This window comes from Gobio gobio (genome assembly GCF_949357685.1).
Source record: "Gobio gobio genome assembly, chromosome: 3".
Taxonomy (NCBI): Eukaryota; Metazoa; Chordata; class Actinopteri; order Cypriniformes; family Gobionidae; genus Gobio; species Gobio gobio.
In genome coordinates this window covers 44,724,049-44,736,869 of record NC_137099.1, presented here as the reverse complement: position 1 = coordinate 44,736,869, position 12,821 = coordinate 44,724,049, and the positions used below count along the sequence as shown (strand labels likewise).

At 40.9% G+C, this 12,821-nt stretch overlaps 2 protein-coding genes across 3 annotated transcripts in view; one reads left to right on the top strand and one right to left on the bottom strand.

Annotated features, from left to right (window-relative positions):
- The window catches only part of unc93b1 (unc-93 homolog B1, TLR signaling regulator), a 34,440-nt gene extending 30,408 nt beyond the window's left edge, over positions 1 to 4,032 (top strand). For both annotated transcript variants that reach the window (XM_079812391.1, XM_079812392.1), the window contains exon 13: positions 1,944 to 4,032. In XM_079812391.1, the coding sequence (XP_079668517.1) occupies positions 1,944 to 2,195 (252 nt within the window). In that variant the 3' untranslated portion in view covers positions 2,196 to 4,032. The remainder of the gene's footprint in view (positions 1 to 1,943) is intronic.
- Positions 4,033 to 4,946: 914 nt separating this feature from the next.
- cryba1l2 (crystallin, beta A1, like 2) lies at positions 4,947 to 11,686 on the bottom strand (the record flags this gene model as incomplete). Its single annotated transcript, XM_079812419.1, has 5 exons — positions 4,947 to 5,558; positions 10,068 to 10,210; positions 10,598 to 10,739; positions 11,164 to 11,282; positions 11,618 to 11,686. The coding sequence occupies 5 exons, from the start codon at positions 11,684 to 11,686 to the stop codon at positions 5,411 to 5,413; spliced, it is 621 nt and encodes a 206-aa protein (XP_079668545.1). The 3' UTR covers positions 4,947 to 5,410.
- Between the last annotated feature and the right edge of the window lie 1,135 nt (positions 11,687 to 12,821).

The window sequence follows — 12,821 nt, the reverse complement described above, 5'->3', positions numbered from 1 at the left end:
AAGAGGCCAGCCTGGGATATGGGGGCATCGAGGAAACGTGTCCGCTCGGTGTCCCGCATATCGGCCAGGTTTAGCCACAGGTGTCTCTCCTGGACCACATTTGTGGACATCACTTGACCCAGGGAGCGTGCGGTCACCTTCGTCGCCCGGAGAGCGAGGTCGGTGGCGGCACGCAGCTCATTTAAGAGCCCCGGATCAACTCCACCCTCGTGCATGTCCCTGAGGACCCTGGCCTGGTAGACCTGTAGGATCGCCATGGCATGCAAAGAGGCGGCAGCCTGCCTCGCAGCTCTGTGCGATTTCGCCACCAAGGTTGATGTGAATCGACAGGCTTTGGAGGGGTGCTTAGGATCACCTCGCCAGGTCGAAGCGCTCTGAGGACACAGTTGCATCGCAACAGAACGTTCAACCTGGGGGACCCCAGTGTACCCGTTGGCCGCGGCCCCATCAAGGATGGAGAAGGCGGAGGAGACTGCAGACCGATCACGGGAAGACAACAGGGACTTCCAGGACCGGGCAATCTCCTCATGCAGCTCGGGAAAGAAAGGTATTGAGGGCTGGGACTGACGTGAGTCAGCGCGGGCCCCCAGATACCAATCATCGAGCCGCGAGCGTTCGGGACAGGGCGGAAGGTTCCACTCTATCCCTAAACTCGCGGCTGCCCGAGACAACATGGCTGTCAGCTCTGGGTCTGACTCGGGCAATGCTGGCGCGCCCGAAGGCGGCAGCACAGCCAAGTCGTCATCCTCAGAGGACTCGAGCCCACCTTGTGATGCGGTGACCGACATCGCATCATCCTCCGGAGCGCCAAACGAAATGCGCGGGGGAGCCGGAGCTGGCCCCGCGATTTCAGCCTGGACACTCACGGGTTGCGGAACGCTAGAGGGGGGTGTGGCCCGAGGCATGAGCGTCGGGGCTTTGTTCCACACCGTAACCCTCAGGTCACCCTGACCACCAGCCGAAGTACCGGCCACGCGGTAGATTGGGGTGTGGTAGAGGGGACTCTCACTTCAGTACGAAGGTCTTTGAGTCTAGACCGCAGAACCGCGATGGTCATGTTCCCGCAGTGGGAACATGACTCATCCACGAACGCTGCTTGAGCATGCTGAACGCCCAAGCATACCAAGCAGAGATCGTGCCCATCAAAGGAAGTCAACGACCGGCCACACCCAGAAGTACACGGGCGAGACATCCTGAAAAGGACGTGCCACGTGTAAGCTCTTTTAGAGAGGAAGCTTCGCAGAGACGCCGAAGCGCCCAGGGACCACACACCAGCTGTCAGACGGACCACTGCGCAGATCAGCAGGCAGGCAGTATGCGATCACTGGAACCCGACGTAGATCCAACGCCTCTGGAAAGCTGCTCGTCTCGAAGGCTGACAAAGACTCAGTTGAAGGCTTGAAGGAGTGAAGAGGTACTCTTGGCTCCAAAGCAGAAACATAATGCGATGTTGCCAGCGTACTTCCTTATATACCCACGCGGTGGGGCGGAGTTACGTATGCAAATTCCGCATTGCCCATGGCATTGGCACGCCATTGGGCGCTGTTAAACACCTCGAAGGTAATTGGCTTCTAGGCGAAACCCCCATTCGTCAGTCACTGACGTACGTCGGAGTGACTGAACGAAAGGGAACAACCTTTTTGTACACATTATTGTTAGAAGTTGAATTTATTCTGTAAAATTAAACTAAACATTTCTAGGTTCAAAACAACTTTAATGACTGCACCTGTCAATTACAGCAAGCAATCATTTTGGCTCATCAATTTGTAAAGTTTTTTGTATTTTGCTGAAGCACTTATATGGCAAGAAATTTTGTTATTAGAAATTATACGTTTCTAAAATGTCCTTTTAGAGGCTTGACTACTGTTCCAGGTGGATAAATAATTTTACTTCCATATCGCTCTCATTGCTAATGTCTTGCATTACTATCCCGTTCCTCAAAGGTCAAAGGTTACCGATATCTTGAGGAAGAAAATTCCGATGAATCAGACACGGACCTGAGTGATGCTGACGACGATGAGAAAGAAGAGGATGAGAGAAGGTTGGTTGAGGAGGACAAAAATTCAGACGGCGATTCCCAGGGTTCACCGGGACCAGAGAGGAGCAGGGTTAGGGACCGCAGGAGGAGACAAGACAACGCTGCCTACGAGCAGGCGGGAGAGAGAGAGGACTATGTCCAACACATGAGGGACTAGAAAAGGAGAGGTGAAAGATGAGGGGAAGTTGTAAAATCTGAATAGCCCGATTGAAAGGGAAGCAACGGTATTGGAAACGTTTACTCACTTTTTTATTAAATAAGATGTTTTTTCTTTGAAAAGGAAAAGTGTGGGCCATCAATGAAAAAATTAAGGTCAGAATGTAGTCCACAGACGAAGAAAAAAAGTAGAAGTGACACAATCGTTTCATTGAAATGGGAAGTGAAAAGAGGAACTGCTGATACCTTGTAAGGTTAGGTGGTTTGTTGCCATAGAAATGGATATTCTCCATTTTGAACTTGGTCAAGGTGATGCGCTCGAGCTGTGTATTTCTTTCGAATTCCTTTTTTATTTGTGTGCACTAATTCTTTTTTCACTTCATAGCTATTTTCCTCATTGTAACTGAAGAATCAAATGGCTCTCCATTAAAAAAAAGTGTTACATTTTATTTTCCTATATGATGTTATAAAACCAATTTTAAATATTGTAATAAAGATGACAGATTTTATGTGATTTAAAATGCTGTTTTTTGAATGTGCTATAATGTGAATATGATTCAAAGGATAATACTTAAATTTAGTGTACAGTTTTTCGGTATGTTTCTCTTTTATTTGAATTGGATGTAGGTGCTTTATGCAGTTATATTTTTAGGGGCTGTTCACAGAAAACATGTTTTTGCATTTCACTTCTCTACTTCTCCAGTGTTTTTTATGTAAACATAGGCTAGGTGGACTATATTTTTTACACGTTGCCCTCACGTCTCATGTCTTTTGCAGTGTCTCGTGCATTACATAGCATCCTAAAAATGCAGCACTCAAGAAGTTTAACAGACATATTTTGTGTTTAAAAAGAGAAACACAAGGCTGTGGAATGAAAAAAAATATAGATATGTGTTTTTCAGAAGCTGAAGAAAACTTTTTAGAAAGCCATTTTAGGTGCGTCACATTTACCGTCAGTAAAACTTTGTGAAGAGGCCTCTGTCATTGTGTTCATAAAAACCCCATTCTGTTCTTTCAGATCAGTTTTACTGTCAACAAACAACATACAGTTAGTGGATTTTAATAAACAGTATTCATTTTCAATGGTATTCAGTATACACCAATATTCTATAATGGAGGTAGAGCATCAAGTAAACAAAGGGCAAATTATGTACGAAAAATATATAAAACCCTTTAAAAACATTAAACTGTCAGTAAGAACAATTAAAGGGATAGTTCAATGAAAAATGAAAATTGCGCCATCATTTACCCACCCTTTTACCCACCCTCATTTACCAACAAGTTGTTCCAAACTTGTATGAGTTTCTTTCTTCTATTGAAAATAAAAAGATATTTTGAAGAATGTCAGTAACCAAACAGTTGATAGGCCACATTACCATAGTATTTTTTTCCCCCTTACTATGAAAGTCAATGGGGCCCATAAACTGTTTGGTTAGCCATATTCTACAAAATATCTTGTTTTGTGTTCAGCAGAAGAAAAAAATCATACAGGTTTGGAACAACTTAAGGGTGGAGTAAATACATTTTCATTTTTGGGAGAAAAACTAACACAATTGAAATGATTTTCCAAATTTACTAACGAAACTAAAGCATGATAAATATAGTTTACCCAAGAAAGCTTGAGTAAACATTGGAAAATACACCAATAATAATTTTTTAAGGCACTTGACAGGAGACACACAACAGCTTGCGGGACTGAACAGTGATGTGTTTATTTCTTTATACATTAAACTATGCATTAAACGTTTTATTGACGTGTACTGACACAATCTGAAAATTATATTTTTTCTTGGGTCATTTCTAACAAATAATATTAATAAACTAATATTAAACCTGGAGATCTGGACTGGAGTATTTTATTTTTTTTTTATAATAGTTTGTCAAGACTAAATAAGAATTTAAAATGTTACAAAAGTACATACCTTCTTTCTTTTCGAAAGAGTTATTAAATGTCATTAAAAAAAGAAATTTCCATATGACTCCACTAAAGCTGGATCTGCATTTATATTTGCACGTTATTAAAAAAAAAAAAAAACATAATTCTTTACATTATATATTAATATGCTACTTAATCTTTGAGAGCAATGTGGTGCGGAGGACCTATTTAATGTGTAGTTTGCGTACAGGGAGGTGTTGTGCCGAATTCTGACCCCTGCCAGAATATTATCCCCTAGTATAGGTAGGTTTAGGATTAGGTGTTGAGATGTGGTTATGATTAGGAGTGGGGTTAGAATTAGGCAATCAGGTACGGACTTCAATAAGGGAGTTAATAATTTGGCAGGGAGTCAAAAATTCGGCACAACACCTGCACCGTTTACTGTTATTAGACAAGTTTTCACACACAAAATCTGATAGGAATCAATGTGATTGGGAATTTTGCATGAGGGCTAAATAATTCCCCATGCATATTTTGTAAATGGCTTGTCACACGACATTGACCAACAGAAAGACCTTTAAAATGCAAAAGATGCCAGATGCGAGTGTAATAACAATGCTATTTTCAAAACTATTTCATCGAAAGGTTTTACTTAACATTTTTCCCTTGCTCCCAGCATAGGCCTTGTTGTGTTTATAAAGCATTTCCTAGATATTATATATGAAATGATTCTATTCTATTCTATTTTATAAATTTTCCCCTTTTTATACTTTATTTATACTGAGGACAGATACAATCATTTACAGTTGGTTAGTGTCCACTTACAAACGATCAGTTTACACACGTACAGGCAAAAAGACCAAATATGCTAGTTTGAGTTGAGTATGCATTTATTAGTCAACCGTCATCCTCCTCTCCACCAAACGGTCTAACACACACACTCCCATCTGTCCCCATATGGCACTCCAATGTCACACAGCATGACATGTTTGCATATAAAGATATACATCTTGCCTTGATTTACTGACTCCCCTGTGTTCTCCACTGTGCTTCTTTTGTATAGAAAATTAGTCTTGTATAAGTGCTTCTGCTTAACCTTGGATTGGTGTGGGGATGTGCACTTTAAAAATATGACTTTTCATTAAAAAGCATTGATGCGTGTCTGTATATGCATGTCATTGGAATTGTTTTTGTTTGTGGAAACTACTTGCAACCAATGAAGGTTTTACAATTTGCCACACTGCACCTCATAAAGTGACTGCTGCTAGACTGATTGATCGCGGCTCCTCTGCTTCCTCACTCAGCACACTTTCCTTTTCCTTCCATTTTCCCCTTAGGCATTAATGTTGGATTCTGCGGATGGACTGGATCTGAGGGGTCTGGCAGTGGGAGCCCCAGTCCTTGCAGTGCTGGTAGTCTCCGCTGTGCTTGTCACACTCCATAACGTACTGCTGTCCTCGATAGCCAGGGTACTCGTAACACACAAAGCTGCAGGGAAACAGAGGATGCCAGGAGTGTGAGACAGATGGAGAGGTCAAAAAAAAAAAAAAAGCAAGGAAATGAGATGTGGCGACTGCATAAAATACGACAAGCTGTTTGGAAGGGAATGTACAAAAGTGTTTTAATAAAAGAAGAGTATCTTGAATCAAATTCAGCTGGTTTCTAATGCGCATTAAAAATGTAATAATATTAGAGCTGGGGATTGACACAAGTTTCACAATTCAATGCAATTTGATTCGATTTCGATATAGATTAAATCAGTTACGCCATACCAAAGAGTCCCAAAACAAGGAGAGGCAGAAAACATTCAAGGACTTAGACAACCACCATGGATTCTCAGGGATCGGAACAAGAGCAGACGGTAATCAACTTATCAAAAACATCACTAGCCCCTGATTGTGTCAGTGTGTTGTCTAAAGGACTCTCTTTCTCTCCCGCTTACCATACAAATGAGTTTAACACCAAGGTGGATCTATTTAGATTCTACCGAAGCCTCCACCTCAAAGTTTGGTATTACCAAAATAATCAGAGAAATGATAATACAGCCCAAAGATTTCCCTTTAGACCAAAATCGTACTTTATGCCTCCAGTTTCGAATGCGACCTTGACTGCTTTTACAATAAAGGTGGACTTTGATATTGAGAGACTGTTTCGATCATCTGATCAAAGAATCAGGGAGAATTTGACTAAATCCCAAAAGCTGGCCATAGATCACTTGGCAAAGAATGAGTCTATAATTATAAAATCCGCAGACAAAGGAGGAGCAGTTGTGGTAATGGACAAAGACAAAATTATGTTGAAGAAGCCTTACGGCAACTGAACAATCAAGACTATTATCAGCGGCTGGCTATTGTCCAATCCAATAGACAACACGAAAGAAAGACTAAAAGAACTGTTGCTCACAGCCAAGGAGACTGGGTGGATTTCAAAACAAGAGCATGATTTCCTTCTTTGTCAACATCCTAGGATACCCACCTTCTACATGCTCCCAAAGGTCCATAAAGTCTCTCGAATCTCCTCAGGGCAGGCCTATCATATCGTCTAATGATTCTCTTACAGAGCCAGCCTCGCAATTTATAGACTTCCATATCAAGCCATTGGCTCAACAGCTTCCTTCCTATATACAGGACACCACTCATGTGTTGAAGGTCTTAAGTGACATTAGAGTTCCAGACAACTGTTTTTTAGTTTTCAGGATGTGGAGTCCCAGTACACAAACATTGCTCATGATGACGGACTTAAAGCGTTACAACATTTTCTAATGAATAGGCCTATAGACTCTTTGCCTCCCTCTGAATTCATTATTCAGCTAACTGAATAGACACTTAAAAATAATGTTTTCATTTTCCAAGACCTATTGTATATTCAGGTTCGGGGAACTGCAATGGGTGCATGCTTTGCCCCTAACTATGCTAACCTCTTTTTAGGTTTATGGGAAAAGGATTTTGTCTATTCTAACAACTACAGTGACAAGATACAATGGTGGGGGAGGTACATTGATGATATTTTCTTGACATGGAGTGGTTCTTATAAAGAACTTTTACAGTTTTATGATCACTTGAGCAACAATGACAGGAATGTAAAACACTCCAAAACGACCATTAACTTTTTAGATTTAACCATTTCTAACAGTAAAGATGGGAAGCTTCATACTACTGTATATCGGAAAACAACAGATAGAAACACCATGTTAAAAGCAGATAGCTTCCATCCGAATTGGCTCAAAAATAACATACCTTTTGGCCAGTTCCAACTCTTAGACGTATTTGCGATACCGGCAGTGAATATGAAGTTCAAGCAAAAGTTATGTCCAATCGATTTTCACAAAGGGGCTATCACTCAGAAATTTTACAAAATGCCTATAGAAAAGCCCAGTCCATTCCTAGATCAGAGCTACTCCAGAAAAAGAAAAAAACGATCATCTTCTAAACAAAACCAGGCTTATTTTGTTACAAGATATCGCTCTTTGGCCAATCCCATAAAAAGGATAATAGATTCAAATTGGAAACTTATTAAAAGTGACCCTGTGCTTAGAGAAGTATTTTCAGCACCTCCAAAAATGTGTTTTAAGAGGGCTCCAACACTACACGATAGGTTAGTTGGCTTCATAGACAGGTAAAAGGTACTTACAAATGTGGGTCTTGCAATCATTGTTCTAACATTAAAGAATGTAAACAATTTGGTGATTTCAAGACTAATAAGATGTATAACATAAAAGCATTCATTAATTGTAACACTACTTTTGTGATATACAGGTTATCATGCAAATGTGGATGCTTTTATGTAGGCCGGACCAAGAGCACAAAAATGCTATCAAAAAAGCCAATTTGGATTATTCTATGGCAAAACACTTCCAAAATGCGCATAACAGCAATCCAGAAGGCCTAATGGTTGAGGGTTTAGAAATGATCAAAAAGAACATTTGGGGTGGTGACCGATTAAAATTACTTTTACAGAGAGAAACATTTTATATATACGAATTACAGGCCACAGTATACCCGGGGTTGAATGAAGAAATAGATTTCAGTCCTTTCTTGTGATCCTTTTTTCTCTGTATATGTATCGATTTGGGCTTAATTTGTAATGTAGCCACCTAGTGGACTCTCTCTGTATGTGGGCATTCACGACGTATGGCCACCTAGTGGATTGTTGTTCTTTATTATTGTCTTTCTTTCTTTCTTTCTTTTGCATGTGAACATTTACAGCCTGCCACCTAGTGGATTGTTTGAAATTGTATGAAATAGCCCGTAAAATAAAGGCTTTTTAATAATTTGAAGAAGAGTGCCTTGGATTTTCCTTTTTTCCACATTCATTAGTGCCAAAACTGTATTTGTTGTTGGAATTACGTAATAAAATTGACAGAATTTGAAAGCTGAGATGTTGTTTCATATCAGAAGTAACAAAGTGTATAGCGATTTATTAGATGGGAGGCGCGCTACAAAGTTTTGTTCATTTATCAACTGAAAACTATGGAAGCTTGTTTCCGCCACAGAATAGAACATTTTAAAAGATAATTGCGACTTTTTATCTCACAAAAAGAGTTTACATATCACAAGAGTTGCGTGATATATATTAAGAATTGCTAGCCTAGAAATCTAGACGCACCCTAGCGGCAGCAAATGTAATTTGCAGCCAGGGTAGTCTAGCAACTCTCCGTTGGCTTGCGAGCTGGAAAAACCAAACTCTGGTCAGGCCAATCACATCGTGTATAGAGTCAGTGGGCGGGCTTAACATAACAACGGCAGAGTTGCGGCGGTTCCGCATGCTACTTGAAAACAATAAGTAGCTAGCAAACAGCAGTCTTTCGAATCGGCTTAGGCCGCGACTCTGGAAGACTTGGAGTTAAGCTTTTCTTTGAGAAAAGAACAAAGAACTGCACTGAAGTCATTCTTAAGAAAGTGTTCAGAGTTTTGCCAACCAGATACGGCGAAAGTTTAATCTATCAACTAGCTCCGCTTCACCTTCTTCATTGCTCTGGTTGGTTGTAGCGCTATTGTATTGCGTGCAGAGGGAATTTGAAAGACAACCATTTATCCCGCCCCTGGGATTGAGCCCTGCCAATGGTGTGTTCCCAGACCCAACATCTTGATGTGGGTCAGGCTTGTCAGGCTAAAGAATTGCGTAATATAAAGTCAGAATTGCATGATTTTTTTTTCTTCTTGCAATTGAGAGTTTAGATCTCATAATTCTGACTTTATATCACGCAATTCTGACTTCTGTTCTCAGAATTGAGAGATGTAAACTCGCAATTGTGTAATATAAAGTCAGAATTGTGGGTTATAAAGTCCAATTCTAAGGGAAAAAATACTGACTTTTTTCTCAGAATTGCGAGTTTATATCTCACAATTCTGACTTTATATCTCGCAATTGTGCGTGTTATAAAATCAGAATTGCGTAATATACTGTAAACTCGCAATTGCGACTTTATATTGCGCAATTCTGAGATTATTTATTTTTATTTTTTATTCTGTGGCGGAAACAAGCTTCCGTAGAAAACAGCTTAGACGGATTCTTGGGATTTAAGAATCAATATCGGTTCTTCAAAATGAGAATTGTTTAAATTGAGAAATCAATATTTTTTACCCAGCCCTATGTAATGTGTAAAAACATTTTCATCCGCCATGTAAAAACAAGACTCAGATCATTAATAAATTATCACTGTGTTTAATTATCAGTTTCTGTGATGATGCGCACTGAAATATTGATATAACATTACATAACCGATGCAGTATGGCTGTTATGTGATGCATGATCTCTGTGTGAGTGCTGATGCAGTCAAACAAAGATCTTTTATCTGACGGTATGTTGCAATGGACTGTTTTGTGAAAGCAGAATCATTAACACTTCACAAGTACAAGGACTGGATACTAAGGAATGTGAGCTAATGACGCTGGTCTCATCTGTGTTGTGTGTATTGTCAGCGCAGCTGTTGAGCATGAGAAATGTTCAGGAGAACAGTAGTTTGGCACTAATTGTGTTTTGTCGAGCATTACTCACGCGCCACACTGCACATGCATGGAGCCCACTTGCTTGTCGCCCCAGCCCATGGCCTGCAGAGACGGGTAATCGTCACACAGCTCTACATTGCGGCCCAGGAAGTTCTCCTTCTCATAGATGACCATGCGACTGCTCTGATGGGCCTACAAATGGAGAGAGAGATTGGAAGGAAATGGGGGAAAAAAACTTTAAAGAGATGGTTTTGATGAGAGATACTTCAAAAGTCGAGCACTTCAAAACATCACATTCACCATCAATCTCAACGGTCATTTTTTCTTTCAGCTGCATGTTGTATAGGGCGTTTAATAACATGTTCTGATTTTGATATGCAGTTGCTACGGTGTTTTTTTCCTGCTGCTACATGGTTGCTTATCTAAAAAAGTCCACATAGTCCCTCGATATGGCTCAGCTCTGTCTTCCATTGTGAGCCTATGAGATTTTCTCTTCTCGTTTTATTTTCAGTCAGGTAAAACTAGAAAAGTTTGAGAATAAAAGTCTTTGAGGGCATCAGTATGTGCTCACACACTCACAGCGCTGCAGACGGGGCGCAGGGACATCATCCTTTCCACATGGTAGCCCAGACTGCCGCTGTAGGCATCCCAATGGGGATATTCTCCTTTTTCCAGGACAAGCTGCTGCCCTTGGAAGTCGTGGTGCTCATATCCCACCCAGCTGCACACAATTAAAGGGAATTAAAACATTCACACTACCGGTCAAAAGTTTGGATTAATTACGCTTTTTTATGTCTCTTCTTATGCTCACCAAAGCTGCATTTGTTTGTTTAAAAATACAGTAAAAACTGTAATATTGTAAAATATTATTACAATTGAAAAGATAAGTGTTTACTATTTTAAAATGTAATTTATTTCTGTGATGGCAAAGCTGAATTTACTTCAGTCTTCAGTGTCACATTTGGAAAACCAAAATTGTTATGGCAGCTCAGTTATTCTCATAACTATTTCCCAAATCATCATCATCACATTTTACAAATCATCTCAGGATGAAACACTTAAAAGCTTTCAAACACATCTAAAAGCGTAATTTCCTTACTAACTGGCAAGATTTTGCAATCATTAACACAGAGTGGGCGACTCACGCGCCGACCTCCACGCGAATAGAGCGGATGTTGTCAAACCCACGCTCCTGGATGTTTCGGCACTCTGAGGTGAGTTCCTGACACTTGCCTTGGAAATGCTCCTGCTCGAACACGGTCACCTGACAAACACAGACATGCACATGCCACAGTTCCATTATCTAATTTGGAAAAACTTGAAATCTCTCTCTCCTGCACACAACCACAGGCCTCCTCTCCTTTCATTCTGTCCTCTATCTGTTAAATAATACAGAATTCTGCACATCTTGGACAAGAATAAGCAGCAGCAGCAGCAACCGTACACAGCGCATTCATCAAAATCAATGCCCAAGCAGAAGAAGCTTTTGTTAAATCATTGATGGTTTGGCGCCTTGTTTCTCACTCTTAGACAAAGAATCAATAGTTTGTTTCTCACTCTTTCATTGTGCTTCTCCCATTAGAGTGAAAAGGTTTTTACCTTAAAGCAAGGAGCCATGTCTATCCCAGATGTTGATGGGTTTGTTTGGATCTTAGTAACTTTGTTCATCTTCTTTCCTGCACAAGAGGGAAGGCTGAAAACTTCTTCAAATGTATTTTACTATAAAACAAACCTACTGAGATAGTGTATGACGTACATGTGGGCATTTTAGACAATTCCTATAAGGACTGCTAATGGAATGTTTTATAATAACACAAATACCAATTGAATTCAAATATTTATAATTCTTAGAATATTTATGTATAAGTTTTGATAAAATTATATTACACAGCTCTCCAGAATACTTAAAGTCCCTGTAAAGTCAAAACTAAACATGTGTTCTGAGTTTCTCACACAACAGATAAATGTGTTATTAACCACCCAGCCAAATTTGAATCATTAAAAAATCCGCCAAGTACATAAAATAGCTTATCAAAAACTTGAAAAAATGAGCAGCATTCTCTGCTCTCAAACGCTGGGGGTGTGTCCGCTGTTGGCGCCGAAACCACGCCCACTCGCGGGAAAGCTGCCGTGGCACACAAGACAACACTCACTGATCACGAGTGTCGACGCACCAGATGTCGGCGGGACGGGAGGACTAAGGCCGGGGCGGGTGATAGTCGGTTCTGGAGCGGAATACCAGTTGTCTCCGGTGAAAGTTTGTAAAACGATCCGGTGTATTGTCACTGCAGACTCAGAGGCAGGCGTCGGTGGTGATCCTCAGCTTTCCATCAAGATGGCTGTTCACAAAATTAATCCACCTCTTCTTGATCATCGTGTTTGTTTTGTAAGCTGTTTTGTAAGTTGTAGACTATAGTAACTAACAGTACTGACAGTTACTCGCGATCGAGCGGGCAAACTGATGCGAATGTGCTCTAGTTATGATCGTGTTAGGGGAGGAGCCAGGCTCAGTGGCTCCAGTGCGTCATCGAGCCACCGTTTTAGCCCTGCCCAGAAAATCCTGAACACAGCAACGGTGAAAAACTGTTTAACGGTCTAAAGGCCTGTTCACACCGGGACGATTTTCGCACGCGTTTATCGCCGACGTTTAACGCCTCGGGACTAAACAATGGGCGCCAATGTGAGTGTTCACACCGACGCGCAAAACGGCAGGCGTAAAAGCGTCATTTTTAAAAAAACGCCTCGGGTTCGTTTTTTTATTTTGACGCGGCGCGTAAAAAACTGTCCGACCAATGAGATCGGC